Below are 26,328 nucleotides of genomic sequence, written 5' to 3'. Positions count from 1 at the left end.
CTCTTAAGAAAAATTACTGCTCAATCAGTATCTAGCAGTGCCAGGAGGGAAAGGTACTTAATGCAGAAAATAGAAGCCAGGAGATAGTAATTCTCCTCACTTCCTGTTGTTCAGTATGTAAATTTTTCTTCACTTTAAACCATCACATCCTCCTTCCCTGTAGAATGATAAATGTATAATTGATGTCACACTTTTTCAAAATATTTTAATAATATATGTTAACAGGCTCCTTCATTTGAAAATCTATTCCAAAACAAAATTCAAAGTACAGAATAATCTGTGTACCTGACGATACTTATTGCAGTGCTACTTCATAACACAGAAAGACTGAGTGAAAGCCAAACGGGCAATGTGTCCCTTTATCTAATGCCCCACTAGATATCTCCACTTGAATAGTGAATAACAATCACATTTAAGAGGTGTTATGGGTTAAACTGTGTAGAGGTCCTAACCCTCAGTGCTCATCATGCATCCTTATTTGGAAATAGAGTCTTTACAGAGGTAAACAAGCTAAAATAAGGTCATTTAGGGTGGACCATAATCCAATATAACTGGTGTCCCTATAAAAGGGGGAAATTTGGACAGAGAGACAGACATGCACAGAGGGAATATGATGTGAAGACACGCAGGGAGCAGACAGCCTGTGACTGGAGTGATGCATCCACATGCCGAGGACCATCAAAGATGGCTGGCAAACATCAGGAGCTAAAAGAGGCAAGGAAGGGCACCCCCCAGAGCTGTCAAAAAGAGCAGGGTCCTGCCGACACCTTGATTTTGGACTTTCAGCCTCCAGAACCGTGAGACGATAACATTCTGTCGTTTTAAGCCACCCAGTCTTGGGTACTATGTTGTGGCAGGAAACTAGGATAGGTTAAAAGCAGAGCCTCTTGCTTCTCCCTCCTCCACCAAACCTACTCCTCTCCCCTGTTCTCTATCCCAGATAGAGGGCCCAGTATCATCACCGCCTCCTCTTTGCCTCACACTCTGTGTTCAACCCATCAACAAGTTCTGTCAGCTTCAACTTCAAGATCTGGATACTAGCCAGCAGCTCGTCACGTCCGCACCTCGTCCACTGCTAACGCCTCCATCCAAGCCACCAACATCTCCAGACACCCACAGGAGCTTGCTGGCCAGCCCCTGGAGTCCTGGTCTCTATGAAGAGACCACAGTGATCTCTCTTCAGGATGTGAATCAGATCACGACACTTCCGCTGTACTGTTCCAGAAGCCTCCTGCATCCCTGGATTATGGTCAATACACCACCTCCTTTGGGTCAGTTAGTGAGGTTTCTAGCCAAGAAGATGACCAGCCTCACCTAGGTCCAGGGATGCTTGCAAGAAGGTAGTTAGTCTCTGTGTGTAGGCTCCTAGAGTATGTACATATGCTCAACTCTTAATTACATTTTTAAAGCCTTTTTTGTATGTATCTACACATTGTATTGAAAGATATTTTCTCTCTTTTTTCCCCTCAACTTTTTTAAAAAAAATGATAACTGGTATTTACTGTACTCACCACCTCTCAGGTGCTGTGTTAAATGCTTATTGTGAATTAATTCACTTAATCCGTACCACAAACCTACAAGATATGTACTATTATCATCCCTATTTTATAGTTAAGTTAACTGAGGCCCACAAATGTTATGTGACTTGCCTAAGGTGACTCAGCTAGCAAGAGGAGGTAGGATCAGAGCCCAGGCCACTGGCCCCTGAGCCTGCAGCACCCTTAATCATTAAGCTACAATGTGGCCTCTTTCTTTTCACAGTTCTAACAAGCTTTGGCTTTGTTTATACTGGCACAGTGTTACTCGTTGCCACATTTGTGTTACCATATGGTTACTGTCGGCTGCACCTTTTACAATATAAAAGGCGTTCTTTGTCCAGTTTAATGCCTTTTGCCTTGCATTCTACTTAGCAGACTTCATGAAACGGGATTATTATGAGGATATTAAATAAGGTATTTAGTCTTTCACTTGCTCAAAAATATGTATTGAGCACCTGCTATTGGCCAGGAACAAATCTAGGGGCTATGGATACAGTCCCTGGCCTCACTGAGTTGACATTCTATTGAGAGCAGGGTATTCTTAACAAAGAGGAGTGCTTGGCAAATAGACGGCTCTCAATGCATCATAGCCGTTACCATTATTAGTATATAAAGTTGGACAGGGAATATGCAGGGACTAAATTGATTTTTTTTCTAAGTTGTTAACCAGCATCAAAACCTTTCAGCCATTATTGGATTTCAATCTCCGAAGATTTTACTGAGTCCTTAAAATGGTTTAGATACTTGTAGAATATTTTCTAAAGTATGGTTTGTGATTATCTAAACTTACTAGTTTTTTTTTTTTTTTTTTTTAAATAAAACTGAACAAGGAAGCAAGAAAACAGCAACAAAAAACACAATGCTGATGGGGTGTGTGTCCAGGTACGGAATCTCTTTTCCCCCACACCTTGCCTCCCTGAAGGATACACACATGTTTCTAACGCACCTTGTTTACTGAGTAGCTTCAGAGGTTAGCACAGGATGACAACTAGAGGGCCCTGAAAGGAGAAAATGACGCCCATCCCACTCTTCTGACCTGAAGCCCAAATTCTGATTTCAAGGGAAATGAGGTATGAGGTTTGGAATCTTGCTAACCCCAAAACTTAATGACTAAAATATAAACATACTGTATGTCCTAATCCAGCTGGTACTGCTTAGTTGCACAATGGAAAACTTCTACTTCCTCCTCTGCACTAGGAAGACAGGAAGTGTAAGGAGGATTACCCACTACAAACAGTCAAAATCCCAGCAGGAGGATGTTTCACTCTTACACAAAATAAAAAGGCTCAAACGTTATTCCATTTAGACAATAAATTAAATAGAAAGGAGAATTGGAAGGAACACTTCAAAAAAAAAAAAAAAGACAGGATTCTGAAATAGAGAGGCAGCCCTGAAAGAAGCAGAAATACAGTTTGAATAACTCTGATCCCATTTATTTCTTATTAACATTCATGACAAAAATGGTCAGTTTGTTCTCATAAAATCTATGCGGCTTACTCTACGTGTCACCCTAGGGAATGTGCCTTTCAATTTCCTTGACACATAATTTTATCAGAAGTATCATGAAATGTCAAGCTAACCAGCATCTGGGAAAGGGACTGTCCAACACTCTCAGCAGCGCCCAGACGGAAGCTCATGGAGGGTAAAGTTCACCTACTAAAACTCATTCATCCTGACAGTAGGCTTCCCCAAGTGACAGCTCTGCTGCAAAAAGCCAGCAACATCAAAGTTTCTGCAGGTTTTTCCTAAGGGCCAAGCCCATGGATTTAAAATCGGGGCAATTCTGGTATACTTGCACATTATTTGCATACATCTATCTGGTCTTCAAATTAAAGTTCTATTACAACACTCCTTTCTGTGCCATTTTGTAATGTGTAGTTTCTCATTTCCTTCTTTCTCCCTAAAAAAAAAAAAAATCACTCATATCCTCCACACTAAAAGGGTATAAGACACGTAGAGAGCTAGGGAAAGAATGAAGCTAAGTGACAAGAAATATTTTCTAGGGCTGCTACTGCTCTCTGGGACACAGTTTGGAGAAAGGAGTTCTATGTGCCTCCATAGGAAATCATGTAGCCATACAGTCATATATATATATACACACACGTATATATTCAATACATATAAATATATATAGAATATATAGTTAGATACATAAACATTTTCTAAATATACATTTATATATTATATATTCAAATCATTTATTTCTATAGGAAACAGTATAGTAAAAATTCCTTCTGTCTTCAAACTTCAGTGGGGAAAACAGTATATTATTATACTAAGCCTATTTTAACCATCAATCAACTACCATTGTATTCTTTTTTTTTTACCATTGTATTCTTAAAGATAGCTACAAATGTGACAATACTCTAAACGAGTGGGTCTCAAGTGTTTTTACTCTCAGCACCCATTTACATCATTAAAGATTATTAAGAAACCCCAAAGAGCTCTATCAATATTTACCATATTGGAAATTAAACGGAGAAATGTTTAACTTAACATTTATTAATTCATTTAAAAATAAAAATCATAAACCCATTATATTTAATATAAATAATGTATTTTTATGGAAAATATATTTTCAAAAACCAAAAAATAGTGAGAAGGATTCCATTGTTTTTGCATTTTTGCAAATCTCTTTAACATCTGGCTTAAAAAGAGAAAATCTGCTTAATAGAAGACTTTCATATCTGCTTCTATATTCAGTCTGTTGTGACATAATGTTTTGGATGAAGCGTATGAAGAAGACTAGGTCTCACACAGATAGTTATTGAACGTGGGAGGAGTATTTTAAGAGTCTCTTCAAATAATTGTGAATATTCTTCCTTGATACTATACCAATATGTGACAAATGATAGTTTCTTAAAAGTTTGTTGCTATGTGGAATCTACTACCATACACTGATGAACTTTTCCTACTCTGTTACATGAAAATCTATCAGTCTATCTTGTTTACCAGGATTTTGGAACATCATGCACTGGCCATTTGGAAAACATTAGCTCCCTGAGTTAAACAGATTCCCTTAATGTTGAAGCATTTCATTACACAGTTTTTAAAAAACGATGCTCGTTAATATCACCACCAGTCTCATCAAAAAAATTTAAGCATTAGAAAACTGTCAAGCTCATGACGGCAAATACAAATTTTCCAAAAATCCAATTTTTCTATGAAAGTTTAGATTTTATCATTGACAACAAAAACTATTAGTTGTTTTCCTAGAAGTGGCATGTTCGTTTTGCTCATTTTCAGCAGAATACCTGTCAAATACCCAAGTCTGCATAATCATGGTTTGTCAGTTGTTTTTTCAAATAAAAATGTTGTTCCATGAAAAAAACAGCTTGTTCAGCTCTTGGTTCATCCACATGTGTGCTGTTCCTCAAGATAACCATCAGACTGTGACATGCAGCAGAAGTGCTTGAGGTATATTTCCCACTTAATATATTCCCACAGAATATTAAAACTACATTCAAGAATAGGTATTTATAAATATAACAGATTCTACTGCTTCATTAAAGGCATTCTTACGTAAATCTGGCTTTTTTTTTTTTTAATTGCAAGCGTGCAGCAGTGAAGAACAGAATGGCTACTAGTTCGGTTTGGTGTCACTGCTTTGATTCGTGGTGAGCTACCGGAAGTTTTACCACTGTTGCTTTTTCAGCATCAGTGCAAATAACAACACAGTGAAAAAGGCAAGCAACCTCGTAGTTTTATAAACTATTATAAACATAGTTTACTATGTTATAAACTACTATAAAAATAGTTCTGACCTTACAGACCTCCCTGAGTTTCAGGAACGCCCACAGGTCTGAAGACCACACTTGGAGAATCACTGCTCCTAACAGACATTATGAACCCTCATCGCTGCTTACAAACCACAGAAATTTTAAATTCCCCAAAACCTATACTGTCTCTAGCATAAAATCAAATTTAGATGTGGTTAATCATGGAATAGCCTTCAGTCAAGGCTCCCACTGATGAGACAATTGTCTGTTTCCAATCTAAGCAAAAGCAAAGGGGGATTTCTGCTGAATTGATTTCCCCTTTGCAAAGGCTACAGGAGGGCTTCTCCTGTTTAAAGAGAAGGGCCATCTAAAAAATTAACTCTCTTTCCAAATTCTGAATCTAATGCATAGAACTTAAAACATGGAATTTTAGTATAATGAGAAAGTTAAGGAGGGAAAAAAAATTTGTTTCCATCTAATTTGATCATTTCTCCTTTTCATTCAGTAATTATATTTTTCATTTCTAAAATTTCTATTTAGTTTTTTTTTTTCTAAATTCATCTGTTCCTTTTTTATCTCGTCTCATTCTCTTCCATCCTTCACATCTTTGAACAGTTTATTTCTCGGGCTGGGAAGCTGCCATTTGTTGTGCCTGCTAACTCTCTTCTGTGGCTCTTTCTTCATTTGGTTTATGATATTTGACTCTGTGCTACCTTTACCGGCAGTTATTTTCCATGAGAGTCCTGCATTTCCTAGGTAATCTCTATGAGACAGTTTTGGTTTTGCCTCTGCTCCAGCTCTGTGATGTCAGGATCAGTTTCAAAGTTAATTTCTCAGAGTTTCTGCATTTCATTGTCAGTGCCAGTTTGGACCCCGCAACTGCCAATAGCATTGATCTGAAGAAACTGATTCCTCTTGGGTTACTCTTTTTCCATCCAGGGCAGGCAGCAGTTTCCTTGCTGGTCCCCAGAGACCACTGTGGAATCCCAAGCTAGGGGACAGTTTCATTCTGTATTAGAGAAACAAAGAAGACTGGACTGGGATCCTACCCTACTGTGTACCAATTATATCAGAGCATCAAATTTGCGCTCTCTGCTGGGTCACTTTCATTAGCATATAATACATCATCACTGCTCCCATCTCAAGAAAATTTGTCTTGACCCTACTTCTACCAGCTGCTGACATCCTATTCCTCTACTCCCCTTTACTGTAAAACTCCTCAAAAGAATCATCTTTACTTGCAGGTTCCAATTTCTCTCCTCCCATTTTCTCATAAAACCACTCTAAATATGCTCTTTCCCCCACTGCCTTTTAAATTACTCCTGCCGAGGTCACCAGTGACCTCCATGTTGCTAAATCATGCAATGGTCAATTCTCTATTCTCATCTCAGTCTATCTGGAGCTTTCGGCAGAGTCGATCACTCCATTCTCCCTGATACACTTTCTTCACTTGGCTTTCAGGATTTCATAATCTCCTGGTCTTCATATATTTACTGGTCATTTCTTCTCAGTCTCCTCTGCTGGTTCCTCATTTTCTCCCCAGTCTCCAACCAAACCCAACCCTCAGTCCTTGATCCTTCTTTCTTTCATCTACTCACATTCCCTAAGGAATCTCATTCATTTAAAGGCTTGAAATACTATCTATATTCTAAAGACTCCAAGAATATTTGACATTTTCAATTGCACCTCCAAGGGACATAGTCTAAACGCATCCAAAATCTAACTTCAGATCTTTCCCCTATATAAGCTGTACCGCCACAATCTTCCCCACTGTGGTTAGGGACAACTTCTTTTGCAACTCCTCTCTTTTTCTCACCACTCTACAGCCAATCCATCAGCAAATTCTAATGGCTCTACTTTCAAAATATACCCAGAATCCGACTTATCACTACCTCTAGTGCTACGGCCCTGATCAGAGCCACTAACATTTTTCTTCTTATTATAGCAGCTTCCCCAGCTGATCTCCCTGCTTTCAAACCCTTTCCCTCTTACAGTCAATTCTCAACCTAAAAACCAGGGTTATCCCTTTAAAGTGAAAATCAGATGATGTCATTCCTCTGCTTGAAACAATACAATGACTCCTTACTTCCCTCAGACTAAAAGCAGAAGTCTTCACCCTGGCCAGAAGGTCCTATATAATCTGCCTCCCCCATCAAGGATGACCTCTTTGAACATCTCTCTTAAAACTCTCGCTCGCTCCATTCTAGCCACAAGAGACCCCGTGCTGTCCCTCAAACATGTATCAGGCATGTTCCCATGGCCTGCAACACTCCATCTACAGGTATTTGCATGGGCCCCCACGTTTATTTGTTCACATGTCACCTCATCAATAAAGCCTACCCTGACCACCCAAAATTTGGTTCAGATGTCAAGACTGATGCCATACACATCAAGGGAGTGTGAACAGGTTGATTCCTCCCACAGTGAGACTATCCAGGAAGAGCAGCGCAGCCTCCCAAACAGGCTGAAAATGTCTTGAGAGAAAAGAGAAAGGAGACTGGCTGGGCTTTCTAGTAGTTAATGGGTGGCGCTGGGGTAAGGGTTCCCACGTGTGGGCCAGGTCGGTGTGATTTAAACGTCCCACCAGCACCAAAGGAGGGGTAAACTAGGCTTTCTTCTCTGCTTGCCCAGGTGTGGGGCAGAGGGGACGGGGGTGGCGGAGCTTCAAAGCAGTCAGTTAACGAACATCTAAATGGAGTCATTCTCTTTATTACAACTGCACAGTTTTAACAGGATAACCTCTCCTCCTCCCCCTGCCTCTACCCCTGATATTCTCCATAACACTTATTTTTGGCCACACTATATAATTTACTTACTTGTTAGGTTTACAGTTTATTGTCAGCCTGTTTATTATCTATTAGAATATAAACTCCATGAGGGTAGGATCTTTGTCAATGCTGTTATATATTTTGTGTATACTGTATATATCAGTGTTAGGATACAGAACTTAGGACCATGCCTAGAATATCGTAGGTGCCCCCAAATTACTTGTTGAATGAATTAATGAATGGTAAGATAAGGAATTTGCTCATTATTCAAAGAATCACTATTGAAAGTGTTCTCACGACAGAGGTGTTTATAATAAATGATATGGGAAGTTCTTGAAAGTATATTTCTATATTATTCAATACTAAAAAATCACTGAGAAGTATTTTTAACTATGCAAGTGTTTATATGTCTATGAGCTTATGAATACAGAAACTATGTTCTATTCATCTTTGTCTCCTTGGTGCCTAGATCAGAGCCCAACAGTGAGGCAGTTAGCAGATACTGGTCACTATATATGAATGAATCAATGAACAAATGAAAAGAAAGATCTGACATTAGCAACTGCATCACATTTTAAAAATGAGCCACCTACAATAGTTTATTAAGTGGTTGAGCACAGCATAGTTCAGGAGATGTTACTTTTTCAAAATAGAGCTTGTTTTTAATGTTTTTATCGGTTGTCTAGGGAGAAAACACTCCATAGGTGTTATTTGTAAAAAAAGCTATAAGGAATTTAGATTCTGCCTTTTAAAAATAAATTATTAATTAAAAAGGAGAACTCTGTGACTTTATGTTTCACATAAAACATCCTACCTATATGCTTTAATAAACCAATTAATTTGTTGAGAATTATAGTTTTAAATGTAGTAATGTGTGAAAACTCTCCTGAATAATAAAAAGCAAGTCTGCTCTATTAATCTAAGAATTTATAAAATTTACACAAAATTTAGGTATATTTTAACAAATCAGAGTGAGGAAGAAACTGGATGCCGAGACTCGCCTGTATGCTGCCCGGTGTCTCTGCAGGGCGACTGCAGCCAGCTGCAGCCTGACCTCCACCACAATCTCTAGCTCGCCAGCCGAACACTGAGAGAGGTTCTTATGGCCTGGATGCTCCGTCTCTGACACAAGGAAGTTGAGCCTGTCTTCAGCTTCTGTCAGTAAAATTGACTAAAGAAAGAACAACACACAATCACCCAAGTTCAGAAATAATACAAATCATGTCTCATTCTTATTCATCAAATATTTCTCATGTACTGAAAAGTAACAATGAATGGAAGACCTAAAAGTAAATCTGAACAAAATCATCAGAGAAGAGAGCTCAGTGAACAGGAAAAAGACAACAGGGAATGAAAAGGGAAGTAATGGCAAGAGTAAGTGTGTAGCAGACCTACTAGAGCATGGACTTGAGGATATAGGGAGGGGGAAGGGTAAGCTGTGACAAAGTGAGAGAGTGGCATGGACATATATACACTACCAAACGTAAAATAGATAGCTAGTGGGAAGTAGCCGCATAGCACAGGGAGATCAGCTAGGTGGTTTGTGACCACCTAGAGGGGTGGGATAGGGAGGGAGATGCAAGAGGGAAGAGATATGGGAACATATGTATGTGTATAACTGATTCACTTTGTTATAAAGCAGAAACTAACACGCCATTGTAAAACAATTATACTCCAATAAAGATGTTAAAAAAAAAAAAAAAAGAGTAAGTGTGTAGGGCAGTGACCCTTTATTGCATGCACAGCCAGTGCCCATACTTGCTTATTCATAGTAGCTGTGTTCTAGAAAGTTGCTGCAAACACTGAGTCAGCTAATACTGAAGCATTGCTCCTAGGGAAATACAGGGATAGGTTCCTACGAGCCTCTGGTCACACCATTTTTGTCAGCTGATCAGTATATAACCTTGTTTAATGTGTGTTTATGTTTAAAGACACATTATTGAATATACAGTGTAGATTCATTAACCTTGAACTCACAGCCAATAACTCTACAACTCATGCCTGATTGAAGTTGTCTAACACACATATTTTCTCCAAAAGGCACATCACAGCCTCCTTGCACTTAGGATTACTAGACAGCTCTTCAGCACTATGCATTAGGGGCCATTTCAAATAGTGAAAAGATCAACAAAAGACCCCACAAAAATGCAAAAAGCTTGGCAATAAATGAAAAGGACACTTGTTTATAGTATGAAAGTGGAAAGAAAAAGTCAGCATTGCCTTGTTCAGCTCAGCTGGGAATGTGCATATCAGGCAACTCAAAGTTTTCTATGCTCTGTGCCTGTCCCCAAATGACCACCAAGGAGCAAAGAGTATTGATTTGGGAGTTACAATTAAATTTTAGCAGATAAGCAAGTTAGCAGATACTGAATCTGTGAATAATGAGGATCAACTGTATTTCAAATTAAACTATGGTAACCTAACTGGTAATGTAAAGATAATGAGATTTTACAGTTGACAATCAATACTAAATAGCAATAGCAATACTAAATAGGAACATGGCAAAAAAGAAAGGGACCAACCAATCTTTCAAGGAACAGGTCTCTAAAACCTTGTTTGTATAGAGCAGTAAATACTATATAAGGACTAGGGTAATTTAGTATAATGGTTAAGAACGTAATCTGTATTTTATTAGTTGTATGGCATTAGTGAATTTCTTACTGTCTAAGCCTCAGTTTATTCATGGTTCAGCATAATACAGTTCAAAAATGATTAATATGTACATCACAGAGTTGTGAGAATTAAATAATCATGCAAAGTGCCTGTCACATAGTAAGCACTGAATAAATGGTACTGTTGTTGTTCCTGTTGTTATCACTATTATTATTAGGAAACACCAAACAGGGCATGGAATGCTCAAATCCCATCAGATAATAAATCTTATTCCCCACGGACACTTAATCAAGTTAAAAGGTCAAAGGTCAAAGTCTGACACCTCTCGGCATCTGCTTTTCTCATGGAGAGTAGACTCCATCCCTGGCCCCAACCCATGCTTAGGCAAGAAAAACTACGTGAGTAAGCACAGTCCTGAAAGTTGACCTGTCCAGGGCCTAACAGTGGGCTTTCTGGTAACGGATTCACTATGATTTGAAAATTCTTTTAAACTTACCTTTAGTGTGCTAAGTGCGAAGTCCTCTTTCATTTGTGTAAGCTGCCAACGTAAGCCTCCCTCATCCTTTAAACACACCTCTATAAGACACAACATTTTGGAAGAACTAAGGATATCTGTGGTTAGCTTAAATATTAATTCTAATTTACAAAACTCATCATTAGTTGGGAAATTTAATGTTTAAAAACAACCACAATGATAATTAGAAACACACTGCTCTATCAAATGGTCCCTAAATATCAGACATTAGAAGACAGGCTGATTCTTAAATTCTGAAAGGATCTTTTGGGTGCTTGGTGATGCCATTCAAGTTATCGGCTACTGATATAAAATAGTGGTTCCTCACCTGGGATCCCAGGACCCCTTAAGGTCCTCAAAGAATTGGGTTGGCCAGAAAGTTCGTTCAGGTTTTTCGTAAGCTGTTAGGAAAAACCCGAACGAATTTTTTGGCCAACCCAATATTTTGGGTCTTCCAGATATTTATAATATCTTGATAAGATCTCCTTGAAGTGTCAGTTCTGCTGATATGCTCCAAGACCTCCTTGGAAGTGTCAGTTCATGCCCCTCACTCTAAGAGCAGAGAGTGAGACCATTTGGAACAGCACAAACTACAATCCTCAAATATCTCAAAATTCCTACCCACAATCCAAAGTTAGCCCTCATTCGGAGCGAGGGAGCATTGAGAGAATTTAGATCACAAACTTTGCCTGCTATAGTAAGCCTGGCTTCTAGACTACAGAAGGGAGAAACACTACAAGTCATTATTTGAATTAATGCACAAATTACCCACCTAAAGAGACTAAGTTTGTCAAGTGGAAGAGGGAGTCCAGAATAACATGGAACTGAACACACCCGACTTCCTCCCTTCTTCCAACTTCAATTTGCCTGGCTCTTCTCCTAAATTAGGAGACTCTGGAGCTAGAGGGTCAGCTGAGTATGAGGGAGGGCCCAGAAGAAAGATCTGGGACTAGGTCTTCTCCCCTAAGGGAAAGTGAGAGACAGGCAAGGATAGAAACGGAGGAACGCCAGGATGATACCAGAACATGAGAAATCCTGGCAAGAGGTTAATCCACCTCTTTCTCCTGCTCTCTCTGCCTCCTGAGTGACCCCAAGCCCTGTGTGGCCCTCCCATGTTGTAGCATGCCCCTCCCTCTTGGGAGCTGTAAGTAACAAACTCTGTTTTCAATGGCAGCCATCTCCTGATCTGTTGGCCTCACCACACCTGAATAATAATAAAACTTACACTTTAAAACAGAGGCCAGTATTATTCTGATACTAAAACTAGACAAAGACACCATAAGAAAACTACACAATACATGTTACGAATATGGATGCAAAAATCTTCAACAAAATCCTAGCAAACAATCCAGCAACATATAAAAAGAATTATATACACCATGACCAAGTGGGATTTATCCCAAGAAAGCAAGGTTGGTTAAACACTCAAAAATCAACCAATATAATACATGCCTACAGACAGAATAAAAAACAAAGACCATATAATCATCTTAATAGACACAGGAAAAGCATTTAATAAAATCCAACACCTTTTCATGATAAAATCACTCAACAACCTAGGAATAGAAGAGAAATTCTTCTAGCTGATAAAGGACATCTATGAAAAACCCACAGTTAACATCATACTTAGTGGTAAAAAAAAAAAAACACCTATTTTTAAGGCAACATTAATTCATTTGAAAAATATGTATATAGTTTTATGTGTATATATGGGCCATAAATCCCATCCATGGGTATCTTATCCTATAGAAATATACACTATAGTATGGATATGTAGTGCTTCCACACTGTTCCCTAGAAACAAAGTGAACGCACAACAGGGGAATGGCTGAATAAACCATGGGCTGTTCACAGCATAAAACACCACACAGCCGGTTTTGGGGACCAAAGCAAATCAGCTGACTTGGAGTGGCTTAGCAAAGTTTTTTACATAAGAAATGCAAGAGGCAGAAAAATGTAAAATACATCATTTCTTAAATAAATGACAAATCCTATTTTGTATGTGCAGCTGACCCTTGATCAACATGGGGGTTAGGGACACTGACCCTCCATGCAGGTGAAAATCCACGTATAATTTATAGTTGGCGCTTGGTATAGACGGTCCTCTGTATCCACAGTTCAGCATCTGCAGATTCAACCAGCCACAGATTGTGCAGTACTGTAATATTCACTATTGAAAAATATTGGTGTATAAACAGACCTGTGCAATTCAAACCTGTGTTGTTCAAGGGTCAACTGTATATAATGTAAGAAAGTGGACAAATATGCAGATATATTGGTGGATATGGATAGGCAGGTACCTAGACATAAGCACATATGTGTGTCATTAAGTGAGCTCAGAGAAAACCATGAAAGAATATCTACTAGAATGTTCATATGGATTATTGGGGGGTAGAGTGGGGGATAGGTGGGGAAAGGGAATAGAAAGAGAAATAAGCAAAAAAAAAAATAGAACAAAAGATTACCTTTCAAGTTTGGGAGGTTTGGTCTGTTTTTCTCATTAATAAGACCATGGCAGACTGGTTTCATTTTGTGTTCTGGGACACAATTTATTGTTGCAGCCACATTTACTAAAAAGTATGCTTTAACAAAGGCAAACTTATTTAAGAGATGTTGCTGACCGACCGTAACCAGAATTAGAGGCAAGCCTTCGTTTATTAAATCATCAAGTGCCTAAAAAAAAATTAAAAAAAAAGACAAAGTAGTAAAATACTGTTTTCAGATATTATTAGCTTCAGTCCCCTTCTGCAATCCTCATTTGGTGCAGGGTGAAGGAATTCAGGGATAGACATGAGGGAACATAATCGGCAGGTCCGTTGAGAGAGGCGTCACAACGATGCCAGCAGGTCCACAGTGCTCCTGCCGTTTCCCACCAGTTGGTTACCTGCCCCATGAGGCCAGCCCTGCCACACAGAGTGAGCCCAGTGCCGAGAGCGAGGAGGGGACACCTTATCAAAATGGAGCAACTGACAAAGCTCATCAGCCATGCGTGCTGGCCGCTCTGCTTTAGCTCGAGTAAATTAGAGCTCGCAGGATGGGAAAAAGGGGAAGGACGGGAGGATACGCAAACCCCTTCCCAACTTAGCATCTGTGTCAGTCATGAGAATCCCCACCTTGAGGACTCCCTCCACTTCCTGGTCCCCTCCCTTGCATGCACACTTCCTTGGCAATCATGCTAAGTGGTACCACTTTAAGTTCCTGACCAAACCTCAGTGCCACCTGGTCATCATCCTGCATTTTCCCAGTCCACTCACTCTTGCTGTCTCCTAGACAACCATTTCATGCTCTTCTTGTTTCTAAATTCTAACACTTTCTCCCCAATGCCCCTCCCAGCTAGTAACCTTGCTTCCTATACTTAAATGAGAAAACTGAAGCAGTCAGAGTAGTGTCCACAGACCTCACAGCTCCACCCCTCTCACCTATCCAAGCATCTGCCTCACTGCCCTGCCTTCCTTCCTGCTTCCTAAGGCTGGTGCCACCACTCAGGCCATCAGTCCTGTCCCCACTGGTATACTCAGCCATTCTCTCCTACATCATAAGTGCCCTTTCTAACAAATACCATATGATATCACTTACATATGGAATCTAAAGTATGACACAAATGAACTTATCTATGAAACAGAAACAGACACAGAGAACAGACTTGTGGTTGCCAAGGGGAGAAGGTGGGGGAGGGATGCACTGGGAGTTTGGGGTTAGCAGACACAAACTATTATATATGGAATGGGTAAACAACAAAGTCCTATTGTATAGCACAGAGAACTAAATTCAGTATCCTATGATAAACCATAATGTAAAAGAATATGAAAAATAATGTATATATATATACATATGTATAACTGAATCATTTTGCTGTATAGCAGAAATTAACACAAAATTGAAAATCACCTATACTTCAATTTAAAAAAATGTTCCCTTTCTACAGAGACATTCCCATCAGCACACAGCCATGCTGTCTTCACCTCCATTTTAAAAACCAAAAACTCTCTATACCCTGACTTCCCCCTCCAGTTACTACCCTAATTCTCACTTCCCCTAACAGCAACAACCTACAAGGTTGTCAATATTCCAATCTCTCTCCTTTCATTGGCTTTTAAACCTACTCCAACCTTACACTGAAACCCTTTGGTCAAGGTCACCAATGGTCTACACTTGGCTAAATCTAATGGTTAATTCTCAGTCTTCGTATGCCATGTTACTTTAATCTAAGACACCATTATTTTATATGCCAATTAAACTTTCACATGCCCACAATTGTAAAATGCATTCTGATTGCAGAGCTATTAAATGTTTTTAAAAATTCATGTTTAAGACTTCGTGAATTATGGTAGTGCATTTCTCAGCAAAATTTGACACTATTAACCATTCCTTCTTCTGAAAATGCTTCTTCTCTTGGCTTTCAAGCCACCACACTCCCTTGGTTTCTTTCCTATTACATCCACTACTCCTTTTCCGTCTTCTTTGCTGGTTCCTCCTCTTTTCCTATACTTCTAAATATTGGAGTGTCCCAGGGCTCCATCCTCTTCCATCCCCTCATTCTCTCCCCTTCGATGATCTTAATCAGGCTCATGGTTTTATCTCATCTAAATGCTAATTAAATCCCAAGTTTTTGTCTCTAGCTCCAACTTCTCTTCTAACTCAAGACTCATATAATCAACTTCTGACTCAATTCTTCCACTTGGATGTCTAACAGATATCTCAAACTCAACCTGTCCAAAACTGTATTCCTAGTCTCCCACACAAACACAAACACACAAACACACACACACACACACACAGTATAAGCTCTATGAGGACTGAGAATCTGTCTGTATTATTGGTTAACTAATGTGTTTGATTGACAGTAACTGCCACACAGTAGACTCAATGGATTAGCTAAAGTGATCCCTTTAAAACACAAGTAGATCAGGCCACACCTCTGCCCTAAACCCTCCAGTGGCTCCTCCTTTTGTTCAGAGTAGGAGCGTAGGTGACAAAAGCCCTACAAGGCCCTTCTCCATCTGAGCACCCCACCACCATCTACCCTGTTACCTCTCTGACCTTGTCTCCAACTGCTCTCCCATCATTCACACAACTCTAGCCACACTGGCCAAGATGTCCCTCACTAAGCTAGGCAATCCTGCCCCAGGGCCTTTGCACTCACTGTAGCCTGTTCTTAGATTATTCTTTCTCCAGATTTCATAGGACTTGCACCTTTACCTGCTTCAGGTCTGTTCACCAATGTCACCTCAGTGAGGACTAAGCTGATTGTCCCATTCAAAATTACAACCCCAGTCTAGCCCCATGTTCCCAATCCCCTTTATGAGCTGCTGGGTTCATTTTCCCCTACAGCATGGTTCACCTCCTAACATACTATATAATTTACTCATTTGTAACGTGTACATATATATGTTTATTACTAGTCTTGCCCACTAAAATATAAGTTCCCTGAGGGCTTAGAATTTGTTTTGTTGATTAACTGATGTATTTATCTGACAGCACAAGAAGAGTACCTTGCACACAATAGGCTCTTATTAAATAGCTGTTGAATTAATATAAAAGGCAGATGCTGGGGCTATGTATTCTAAAAAAAAAAAAAAAAAAAAACAAATTATTTGCCTTACATGAACTAAAAAAAGAAAACCCTCACTGTTTGGGAGAGTATGAGGCAATGCCCGCAGTGGGGAGATCTGTTGCTGTTGTTCATTCTCCTTCCTTAAGCCCTTCTAAAGGGTGGAAAGCAATACCTGCCAAACAGCCAGACATGGAGCAGCTCTGAGCCGGACCTGGTAACAAATGATCGTGCTAAGGAAATGGTTGACATTCTCCATCTAGAAAAGAAACTTCAGACTGGTTGGGGGCGGGGTGTGTGTGCAGGAGAAGGTTTCTCTTTTCTATCCACAGCGAACAGTGATTTAATGAGCCCTGACAATTACACACAAACTCTTGAGGATCAAAAGAAGATTAATTAGTAATGCTATCCAACACTCCTTCCTCTCCCTCTATACAGAAAATATGAAGTGTAATCTGAAGCGTCTTAAGCAGACCAACAGTTCTGTTTTAAATTAATTAGCTAATAGAAATCGGTTTTCCATTATACAGTACTGTCAGTCTCTGTTTGTTTTAAAAAAAAAAAAAAAAGATCAGACAAACATTCCTTTTATACCCAAGACCACTTTTATAACCAAAACCCAAAGAAGTGTTTTTAGGATGCCCTGCCATTTATGACTGGAAAGAAATAAATATTCCGAAGCATCCCAAGGTCTCAGAACACTAAAATGAAAGATGAATATGTATTTGTATCTTCCTAATACCAGTTCTTTCATTCCAGGCAACTTGCTTATAAATTAAAACAAATTTTAAGGCAAAAACAATGAATCATCTGAAGCATAATTAAAAGTGAAGTTTGTGGAATAAAATTAACAATAATAGAAAAGTAATAAGATTACATTTAATAAAAGGTAGATAAATTCCTACCAAAATTATGGAGGAAAAAAATAAAGCAATTTTGAGGAAATGTCTCTCAAAGTTATTTCATAAAAATTAATACTTTACTTAGTGAAACAGAATGCTGTTTCTGAGCATTTAAAAAAACAAAAACTATGTGTACCCGTCTATATGCATTAACTATCACCTGCCTGTGTGAACCCCTTGCCCCTCTGTAACCACCTTAACAATGGTTGCCCTACCACCCTTCCACTCCAACACTCCCTAGAGGACAAACTGCTGGGACTCTAAGATTTTTTTAATGACTTCATAAAATTTAAATGCTTTTAGGTCACCAAAAGTTTAAAACCCAATCATTCCATTAATGACAAGAATAAACCTATTGGGAAGGGCAGTCTGGTCCTCTCTTTGTAAAAAATAGTGGGGAAATCGGAGGAATTGCTTATAAAAATGTCATATGAAAACCTTCCTTTAGCTAATGCTATGATGGTAATCATACTGTAATATATAAACGTATCAAATCAATGCATTGTACACCTTAAACTTACACAATGTTATATGTCAGTTATACCCTCCAAAAAAATTGAAAAAGAAAAAAAAAAAGAAAACCTTCCATACATTGGCTGAGAGGCAGTCTCAGACTGGGGCAATGGATCCGAGCAAAAGCAGTATTGAACAGGTGGGCTGTCACAAAATCCTTTACTGATGATCAAAGTTATTAGGTAACTAAGATAGATATTAGATACTTGGCATGGCTAGATAAGCAAACTGAATATGCATGTGTAACTGAAAACTGAGGAGCAGTGACTGATATTTGCTCCATCTGAAAACCAGATCAGTTTGGGTCCGACCGTATCTCTGGCCTCAATATTTGGAGATCAGACTCCATTACCAGACATAGAAGAGCATATTACACAGCAGATACTCAAAAACAAAGATTATACATACCAAAAAGATTGAAATGACTCAAAAATTATGCACACTAAATATCCAGTATTTATGAAATATCATTATCCTTACCTGCATATTTTCTTTACTAGTAAGAGGTTTTCCCGAGTCAAATGATTGAAATAGCTGTCAATATACAAAATGTTAACATTAGAAACAAGAGTATTGAGTGCTCCTTTAGATGAAACTGTTAATGTGTTCTAAAACTATCTTAAATATAATTTTTATTATAAAAGTAATCCATGCTCTAGTCAGAAAAGACAAGTATAGTATAAAGAAGACAGCAAAAATCAACATCTTTAGGTGTCAATGTTAATATCTAGGTGTCTTTACTACCAATTTCTTTTTGATGTATTTTAAAATTTTGTATATGTATTTGGATTCCTTTTCACTAAATGTTACATCATAATTATTTTCCCACACCATTAAGTTATTTGTGAACCTCGTCTAATAGCTCAGTAATGTTCTATCCTATGAATGTGGCATAATAACTTAACCTCTCTCCTATTGTTAGACATCTAAGAAGACCACTTCTCATCCTCACCCCACCATTCAGCCCTGGTTTAAATAATATTGGTGACTATTTTGCTGGTATTTCTGATGATCACCTTTGGATAGATTCCTGGAAGCAGAAGTGCTGGGTCATAAGATAAGACTATATTGAGAAAATTGAAAAGGGGTAGCTCAATCTACCTCCCACCCATGTTGTATGAAAATGCCAGGATTACTGCACTTTCAATAGCATTGCGTATTAGCACTTAAAATTGTTTTTGCCAGTTTGAGGTAAATTGTATTACTCTTCACAATGATGCTTTTTGTGGTTCTTCCCTTGTTTGTGAATTACCTGTTAATGTGTGGCTCTAAATATAATGCTGCATTAGAAAACATTCAATTCATTTGTCACAGAACATTGTTGTATCGTTATGAGGGTACATCCCTTCTGGTACAGCTGCCCTTTTTAAAAGGTGCCCATTCTTAGATGTCAATACTAATACCACATCCACATGCTCTTGGTCACCTGGAAGTCACCAGCATCTTCCATGAACAGGCCACTCATATGTGCGTGGTATCCTACTTCGAGCACCTGTACCTCTTTGACTGAGGGCATTCTGTGGCCACAGGAGAGTTTCAGGACAGGCTGAAAGTGCAGGGAGCAACCCCTACGAATGAGGGGCAAGAGACAGTCTCTCTGCAGGCCGCACCTGCCCGTGGCGGGGATCTCATTAATGCTCTGTGGAGTGGTTTTCCTCGTCTCCCTGTCTGACTTTCCCACTCACTCACTGTTCTTCCTGGAATCATCTCTCAAACACACTAATTGTTCCCAAATCTTTGTCTCAGGATCTGCTTTTGAGGAACCCCTAAATCAAGACATCACATATTGCTCTTATCGGAAGAAAGTGCTGGTGAGTGTTTAAAAACATTTCTTTTTTTGAAGATATTCTTTATTTCCTTTAACACATTGAAAAGTGAGTAACTGAATCCAGGGAGAGACCTTTGGTGATATAATTTGAAGAGAGTTAATGATGGGACTTTAGATTTGGTGATGAGAGCAGAATCGAAATATGAGTATATTAAAAAAAAATAGAATTTTTTTAAAAGCCTGTGAAAAGTTCAATCATAGGGCTTCCCTGGTGGCGCAGTGGTTGAGAGTCCGCCTGCCGATGCAGGGGACACAGGTTCGTGCCCCGGTCCGGGAAGATCCCACATGCCACGGAGCGGCTAGGCCTGTGAGCCATGGCCGCTGAGCCTGCACGTCCGGAGCCTGTGCTCCGCAACGGGAGAGGCCACAACAGTGAGAGGCCCGCGTACCGCAAAAAAAAAAAAAAAAAAAAAAAAAGTTCAATCATAATCTATAAGACTTTCCAGTAACTGCTTTACAACTGAAATTTAATTCATTAATCCTGTCTTTAAATAACTAGCCTGCAGCCTAATAACGTTGGCACCTATTTTAATTTTAAACCCTGAATGCACTTCCTCTTTTAATTACACTTTTTAAATTCCCAACTGAAGCTGGAAAAGCTGCAAATTAACTTTGAGAACACAAAATTTGAAGTCATAATCCATCGGGAAACAATTCGCCCACACTTTTGTCTTACGAAAACTAGTTGGTAAAAAATGAAGTTTGGAATTTATCTGTAAAAATGAGTTTCAGACCACTTGTCTATTTGTTTTGGTGAAAGCAGTAACCATTGAAAACTCTTGTTTCCTATTCTACCCAACGGGCTTCCCTTTCCTTCTTGTCTGCGGACCCTAAATGTGGAGGGCCCCAAGTTTCAGTCCTCTGCCTTTTACTTTTCATTATCTGCCTTGGTCCCCAGCTGCTCTCCCCCAGTCCCATGACTTTAAATTTCTGCCGATGCTCCCAAATTTACCTGCAGCTTCAAACTCTCCCCTGAATTCCAGAACATATACTCTCTACACCTACCTAGGCTGTATCTCCACCTGCTTGTCCACTAGGAATCTCACACTTAACACGCTCTACCCCTGCCTTGGGGCAGCGGGACTCCCCATCTCAGTCAGTGAAAACTCTTTGCTACCTGCTGCTCACATTGAACACTCTGTAGTCAGGTCTGACTTCTTTCTCTTACATCCCACATCTCAACCATCATTAGCAAATGCTGTCAGCTCTACCTTTGCCATGTGCCCAGAATTCTACCACTTTTCACTCCTCCCACCACTGTTACCCCGACCACTGTCACATCTCACTCAGGTCATTGGCAAAGGCCTTCTCCCTGGTCTCCCCATTTATACCCAAACTCATCCACAGCCCATTCCCCAAACAGCAACAAAGCGGTTCTTTGAAATTTACTTCCTGTCCCATCACTCCTCTGTTCAAAGCTCTACAAGGCTTCCCATCTCATTTAGAGTAAACTCCAGTCCTCCCCCAGCCCTGGGCGGTCCGACATGACCTGGCTCCTGGGTCCTGCCCCCTCTCCTCCTCCTCTCTAATCCAGCCTCACGTGGCCTTCCTGGTTTTCCTCAACCACATCTTACAGGCCTTTGCCCTTGCACTGCCTCCTATTTGGAAGGTTGTTCCCTCAAATCTTTCACTCCCTTATTAGAGAGACTTCCCAAACCACCCTCAACAGAACAGCTGCCCACCGCTCTGGTCACTTCCTGTCCCTCAGCTCAGCTTGATCGTCCATCAGAGCATGTCACCATCTGACATGTAGTTATGTGCTTAATGTGTTTATTATTTGTCTTCCTCACTGGACTGTCCAATAGTAACATGCCTCCAGGAAGGCAATAACTCCATTTATCTTTCTACTGCTCTATTCCCATGTCTGGAATAGTGCCTGTATTCAGTCAGCACTCAATAAATATTTTTAAATTAATTAAAATATAATTTAAATAACAAAATGCAAACTATTTTACAACAGGGAAAGGCTGTTGCTTGAGAAGCAAGCAAGAAAATACTGCTATGGGGCTTCCCTGGTGGCGCAGTGGTTAAGAATCCGCCTGCCAATGCAGGGGACACGGGTTCAAGCCCTAGTCCGGGAAGATCCCACATGCCGCGGAGCAACTAAGCCCGTGTGCCACAACTGCTGAGCCTGCGCTCTAGGGCCTGTGAGCCACAACTACTGAGCCCTCATGCCACAACTACTGAAGCCTGTGCGCCTGGAGCCCGTGCTCCGCAACAAGAGAAGCCACCGCAATGAGAAGCCCGCGCACCGCAATGAAGAGTAGCCCCCGCTCCCGCAACTAGAGAAAGCCCGCGCGCAGCAAGGAAGACCCGCCGCAGCCAAAAATAAATAAATAAACTTTAAAAAAAAAAGAAAGAAAGAAAATACTGCTAATGTAACCCAGGTAACAAGATGAAATAGTTTGTGCTATAGAAAATGAACCAAAAAGCATGACTGACTCCCCCATAGACAGCTAGATAAATATACAGCCGTCCCTCGGTACCTGTGAGGGACTGGTTTCAGGATCCCCACCCCCACAGCAAAATCTGCAATGCTCAAGTCCCTCGTATAAAATGGCACAGTATTCGCATATAACTTAGGCGCATCCTCCCATATACTTTAAATCATTTCTAGATTGCTTATAATGCCTAATACAATGTAAATGGTACGTAAATAACTGCTAGCATGCAAATTTAAGTTTTGCCTTTTGGAATTCTCTGGAATTTTTTTCCAAATATTTTCAATCCATGGTTGGTTGAAGCCACTGACGTGGAACCCACGGATACAGAGGGTCCACTGTAGATGTATAGACATACACACACGTATCCGATCGTCTACTGAACGTCCCTCTTAGGATTTTCTGTAGATAACTTGACACTTAACCTCATTACGATAAACTTTAACACTGTAGCAGTCATATTGAGAAAAAAGTAGCAACGTTTTAGGGGTATACATTGAAGTAATGTATGCATTATATGTAAATATGTCTGCCTATGCAAGTAGTTTTCAAGAAATAACTATTCCGCAGTTTCTTCTAGGTCCTCTGAATTTGAATCCCACCAGCATGTATCGTGTCTGCCAGTCTCACTCCTCACACATATGGTCTCTCCCAGGGAACTGACCTGTTGCTTCCTCCTATTTCCTTTATTGCTGGCCCTTGGATGAGGGTCCAAGCATCTGCCCCAAGCAAGATCACCCAGGGATTCCCAGATCACCACAAAAGCCAAAGCAGAGGACAATAAGAGCTCACTCTGATTTAAATATAAAGGTCAGTATTCATTTTCAAGGCTGCTTCAATCATGCAATTTACAAATACAAATTAAGCAAGCCAGGTAGAACTCTCTCCCAAAGTCAAAAAAGACTAGACAAAATAGAGGAACATTCTCTCCTCACAAAAATCAGAAGAAATGTGAACACATGCTTAACTCTTTGGTATAAAGTATATAAATCAAAATATCCAAATAAAACATGAAGAGAGACCATTTTGACTAAGACTATTAACTAGAAATTATAAGCTCAGACCCAAAAGTCTAAGAGATAGTGGCTGATCAGTGTGTCTACTGAGACTGTCCATGACAACACAAAGTCAGAATTCCACAGTAAAAACCTACTGCAAGACCACACTCCCCTCCCCGTCATGACACCCACCCTTCTTCCATTTCAGACAAAGGAAACCTTGTGTATGTCTGATGTTAGCTTAACAAAGAAGTTTGCAGTACCAGAGACTTGTAAATACCCTTTTGCGGAAGCATTCCCTAGATTTTAGGAATGTAGCCTTCAAAAGGACCTTCAAAAGGTTAAAAATGGCTTTGAATCGAATTGGCAGGTTTACCTTCATTCTTCCAGTAGCTTTACAGCCAGCGGGTACTGAAGAAGGCATGTTTTTTCCATAAAAAATCTGGGATATCTCATGAAAGGCTTCGGAAAAGAATCCTAAATCTATAAGGACTTCTATCTTTAAAGAAAAGAAAAAAAAGAGATTCTAAATTAAACCATTTGTTTCACTTACAAATTTTAGAAAAAAATCATCAACTTGCCAAGATCCAAAATTTCTGCTTCGTATTGGTAACGCGTTATAAGTTAATGTTTAGACGACACAGTGGTAGAGATGCATGTGTCTGTGTGTAAGCCAGTTCACATGTGCAGGGGACCAAGAAGCTAGTAGATCACATCAAGTGACTTTTCAAAACAATGGCCGTTCATGAGATGTGGCTTACTTTATCAGACGCAAACACTTTTAAAAAATAGGATAGACACAGAAGAGTTTTAAAAAATTGAACTCATCCTTTTGTTCCCATGGTCAAGTATGGTTTAAAAGAAAGACAAAACAAAAACACTCCTGATTTCTCTAACACTCTGAGGAATGTAAAACAAACCAGGAGATGAATTCCACAATGCATCAACCGTTCATTTCCTTATCCACAATGAATGGACACTGTCGATTTTACAGACATGTATTTAACAACATTAGTCAATTGGTAACTATATATTGTACATGGCTTATTTTGAATATAATCCAGCAAGACTTTCAATTAGGAAGTTACAAGAAGAAATCAAATCATCAAATGCACGCGTTCATTCAGCAGGTATACTGAGCTCCTCTTCTGCACCAAGCTCTCTTGGAGGTTACCTCCATTGGGATATACGGTGAGCTAAAGTTAAGTGATACATGAAGATATACACAGTATGAAAAGAGATAAAAGGTACTGACAAAATACTGTTTTTGAAACTGTGGTTAAGAGGGACTTCTCTGAGGAGAAAACCTTCAAGAGAAGGTTTGGGAATGATATGATGGAGGGAGACGTGAAAACTGCTGAGGGGACCTTGACTACAAAGGTCACATGGTGGCAGGAGCAATCCTGGGGTCTTGGTGTGTTCAGGGAACAGCCTGTGTGGCAGGAGCTTAGGGAGAGAGGAGAAGAGGGTTGGGAGGTAGGTGCGAATGGTGGCCTGTAGACCAGAGTGGAGACTTGGGATTTGATTCTTTGCATGGTAAGTGATTGGAGAGTTTTGAACAGGGCAGGGCCTGTACCTTACTTATGTTTTGAAAACGTCTAGTGACTTTACAGAGAACAGAGATGGGTAAATTGTGGAAGTAGGGAGTGAAGTACAAACTTGGATGAAGATGATATATATCTAAAACACAGAAAAAGAAAATCCAACTTATCCTCAACATTATACTCATCTTACTCTCTCTTTTCCTTTAACTACTATCTTAGGAATCTCAAGAGTGTACCAATTTTAAAGAAATAAAAAGAAGGTAAGTTAGAAGGAAACAGGATGTGACAACAACATAAAAATAAAACATAAGAAGTCAGGAGAATATTTTTACTGATGAAGAGAAAACAGCTCGTCTATTGAGTTGCATACTTTGGCTCTTGCCTAAGACACCTTGGGCTCTAATCTCCCTGGTGCCACATAATATCAAAGTAGGCATTAGGGAGTCGTTGGAGCTCTTTGCCCCTTGGAGGAAACATTTCCCCATATCTGTGTAAGGTTAGTTTCCTCTGGGCTTGAGTGTGAGATTGCTGTACATGGACCACCTGTTCAGGCTACCTCTGGTTCAGTTTATCGAACCAATCTGACCATATGAAAAAGCCGTGGTGATAATAATGGACATGTATTTTCAGAAACAATGAACACTGTGAACACAAACAAGCCAGATGGGAAAAAGAACTGCTCATAAATCAACCCTTCAGTCATACAAATACAGAACCATCAGTACCCTTCCCAGGAATGCCGGATATGTTGAGAGTAATAAATCTTTCAGGATGCTGGCAGTTCTAAAGTGAAGCCAGACCAGTTGATCATAAAGAGGTCTTAAAGCTTCCCCTGGAAGACACTAGTGCAACTGTAGAGACTTAACAGTGTGATCTACTGCTCTTTGATTTGTCAGAAAGCATCATCGTTTGCTATTTCCTGATTACGACTTTTCTCTCTTCCCACTAACGGTTTAGTTTAGTTCGGGAAGGTCAGGCAAACTCTGCCTGTGGGGGCTATCATTCCTTCCTCTGTATGATGCATTAATTGACCATTTTCAGTGGTTCTGCCAACACTCTAGTTGCGTTTCCAGTCCTACTATGCTGATAAGATCCCAGTCCCATCTCACTCTGTTCCTGACACACCTACCAGATATATCTGATCACGTCCTTCTCCTGATCAAAACTGTCATGAATTCCCCCTCCCAACCCAAGGCTAGAGAAGACAGTCCACAGTTCTTCACTGACTTTTAAGCTACTCTAGTACAAAAACAGTTGCCAAGTGCTAACAATCAGTAAGAAATAGTCATTTAATCAAAAACTTTACTCCAGATTCTTTCAGTGCCTCTCTGGACTGCCTTCTGACACGTTACTAGTTGTCACTGCAACCCTTCCATGCTTCTTGCCTCCTGTGACGTCA

The 26,328-nt window shown here is 39.8% G+C and overlaps 1 protein-coding gene across 1 annotated transcript in view; it reads right to left on the bottom strand.

Annotated features, from left to right (window-relative positions):
* The window catches only part of CFAP54 (cilia and flagella associated protein 54), a 302,505-nt gene that overhangs the window by 94,186 nt on the left and 181,991 nt on the right, over positions 1 to 26,328 (bottom strand). Inside the window, exons 47-51 of the mRNA XM_027107250.1 lie at positions 23,762 to 23,884; positions 18,599 to 18,652; positions 13,618 to 13,825; positions 11,135 to 11,214; positions 9,027 to 9,196 (exon numbers count right to left, since the gene is read on the bottom strand). Of these exons, the coding sequence (XP_026963051.1) occupies positions 9,027 to 9,196; positions 11,135 to 11,214; positions 13,618 to 13,825; positions 18,599 to 18,652; positions 23,762 to 23,884 (635 nt within the window). The remainder of the gene's footprint in view (positions 1 to 9,026; positions 9,197 to 11,134; positions 11,215 to 13,617; positions 13,826 to 18,598; positions 18,653 to 23,761; positions 23,885 to 26,328) is intronic.

This window comes from Aethalodelphis obliquidens, unplaced genomic scaffold (genome assembly GCF_003676395.1).
Source record: "Aethalodelphis obliquidens isolate GAN/ISIS:26980383/991018 unplaced genomic scaffold, ASM367639v1 scaffold8, whole genome shotgun sequence".
In the NCBI taxonomy this organism is placed as follows: domain Eukaryota; kingdom Metazoa; phylum Chordata; class Mammalia; order Artiodactyla; family Delphinidae; genus Aethalodelphis; species Aethalodelphis obliquidens.
The sequence above is the reverse complement of the archived record's forward strand: the minus strand, read 5'-3'. Positions and strand labels throughout refer to the sequence as shown.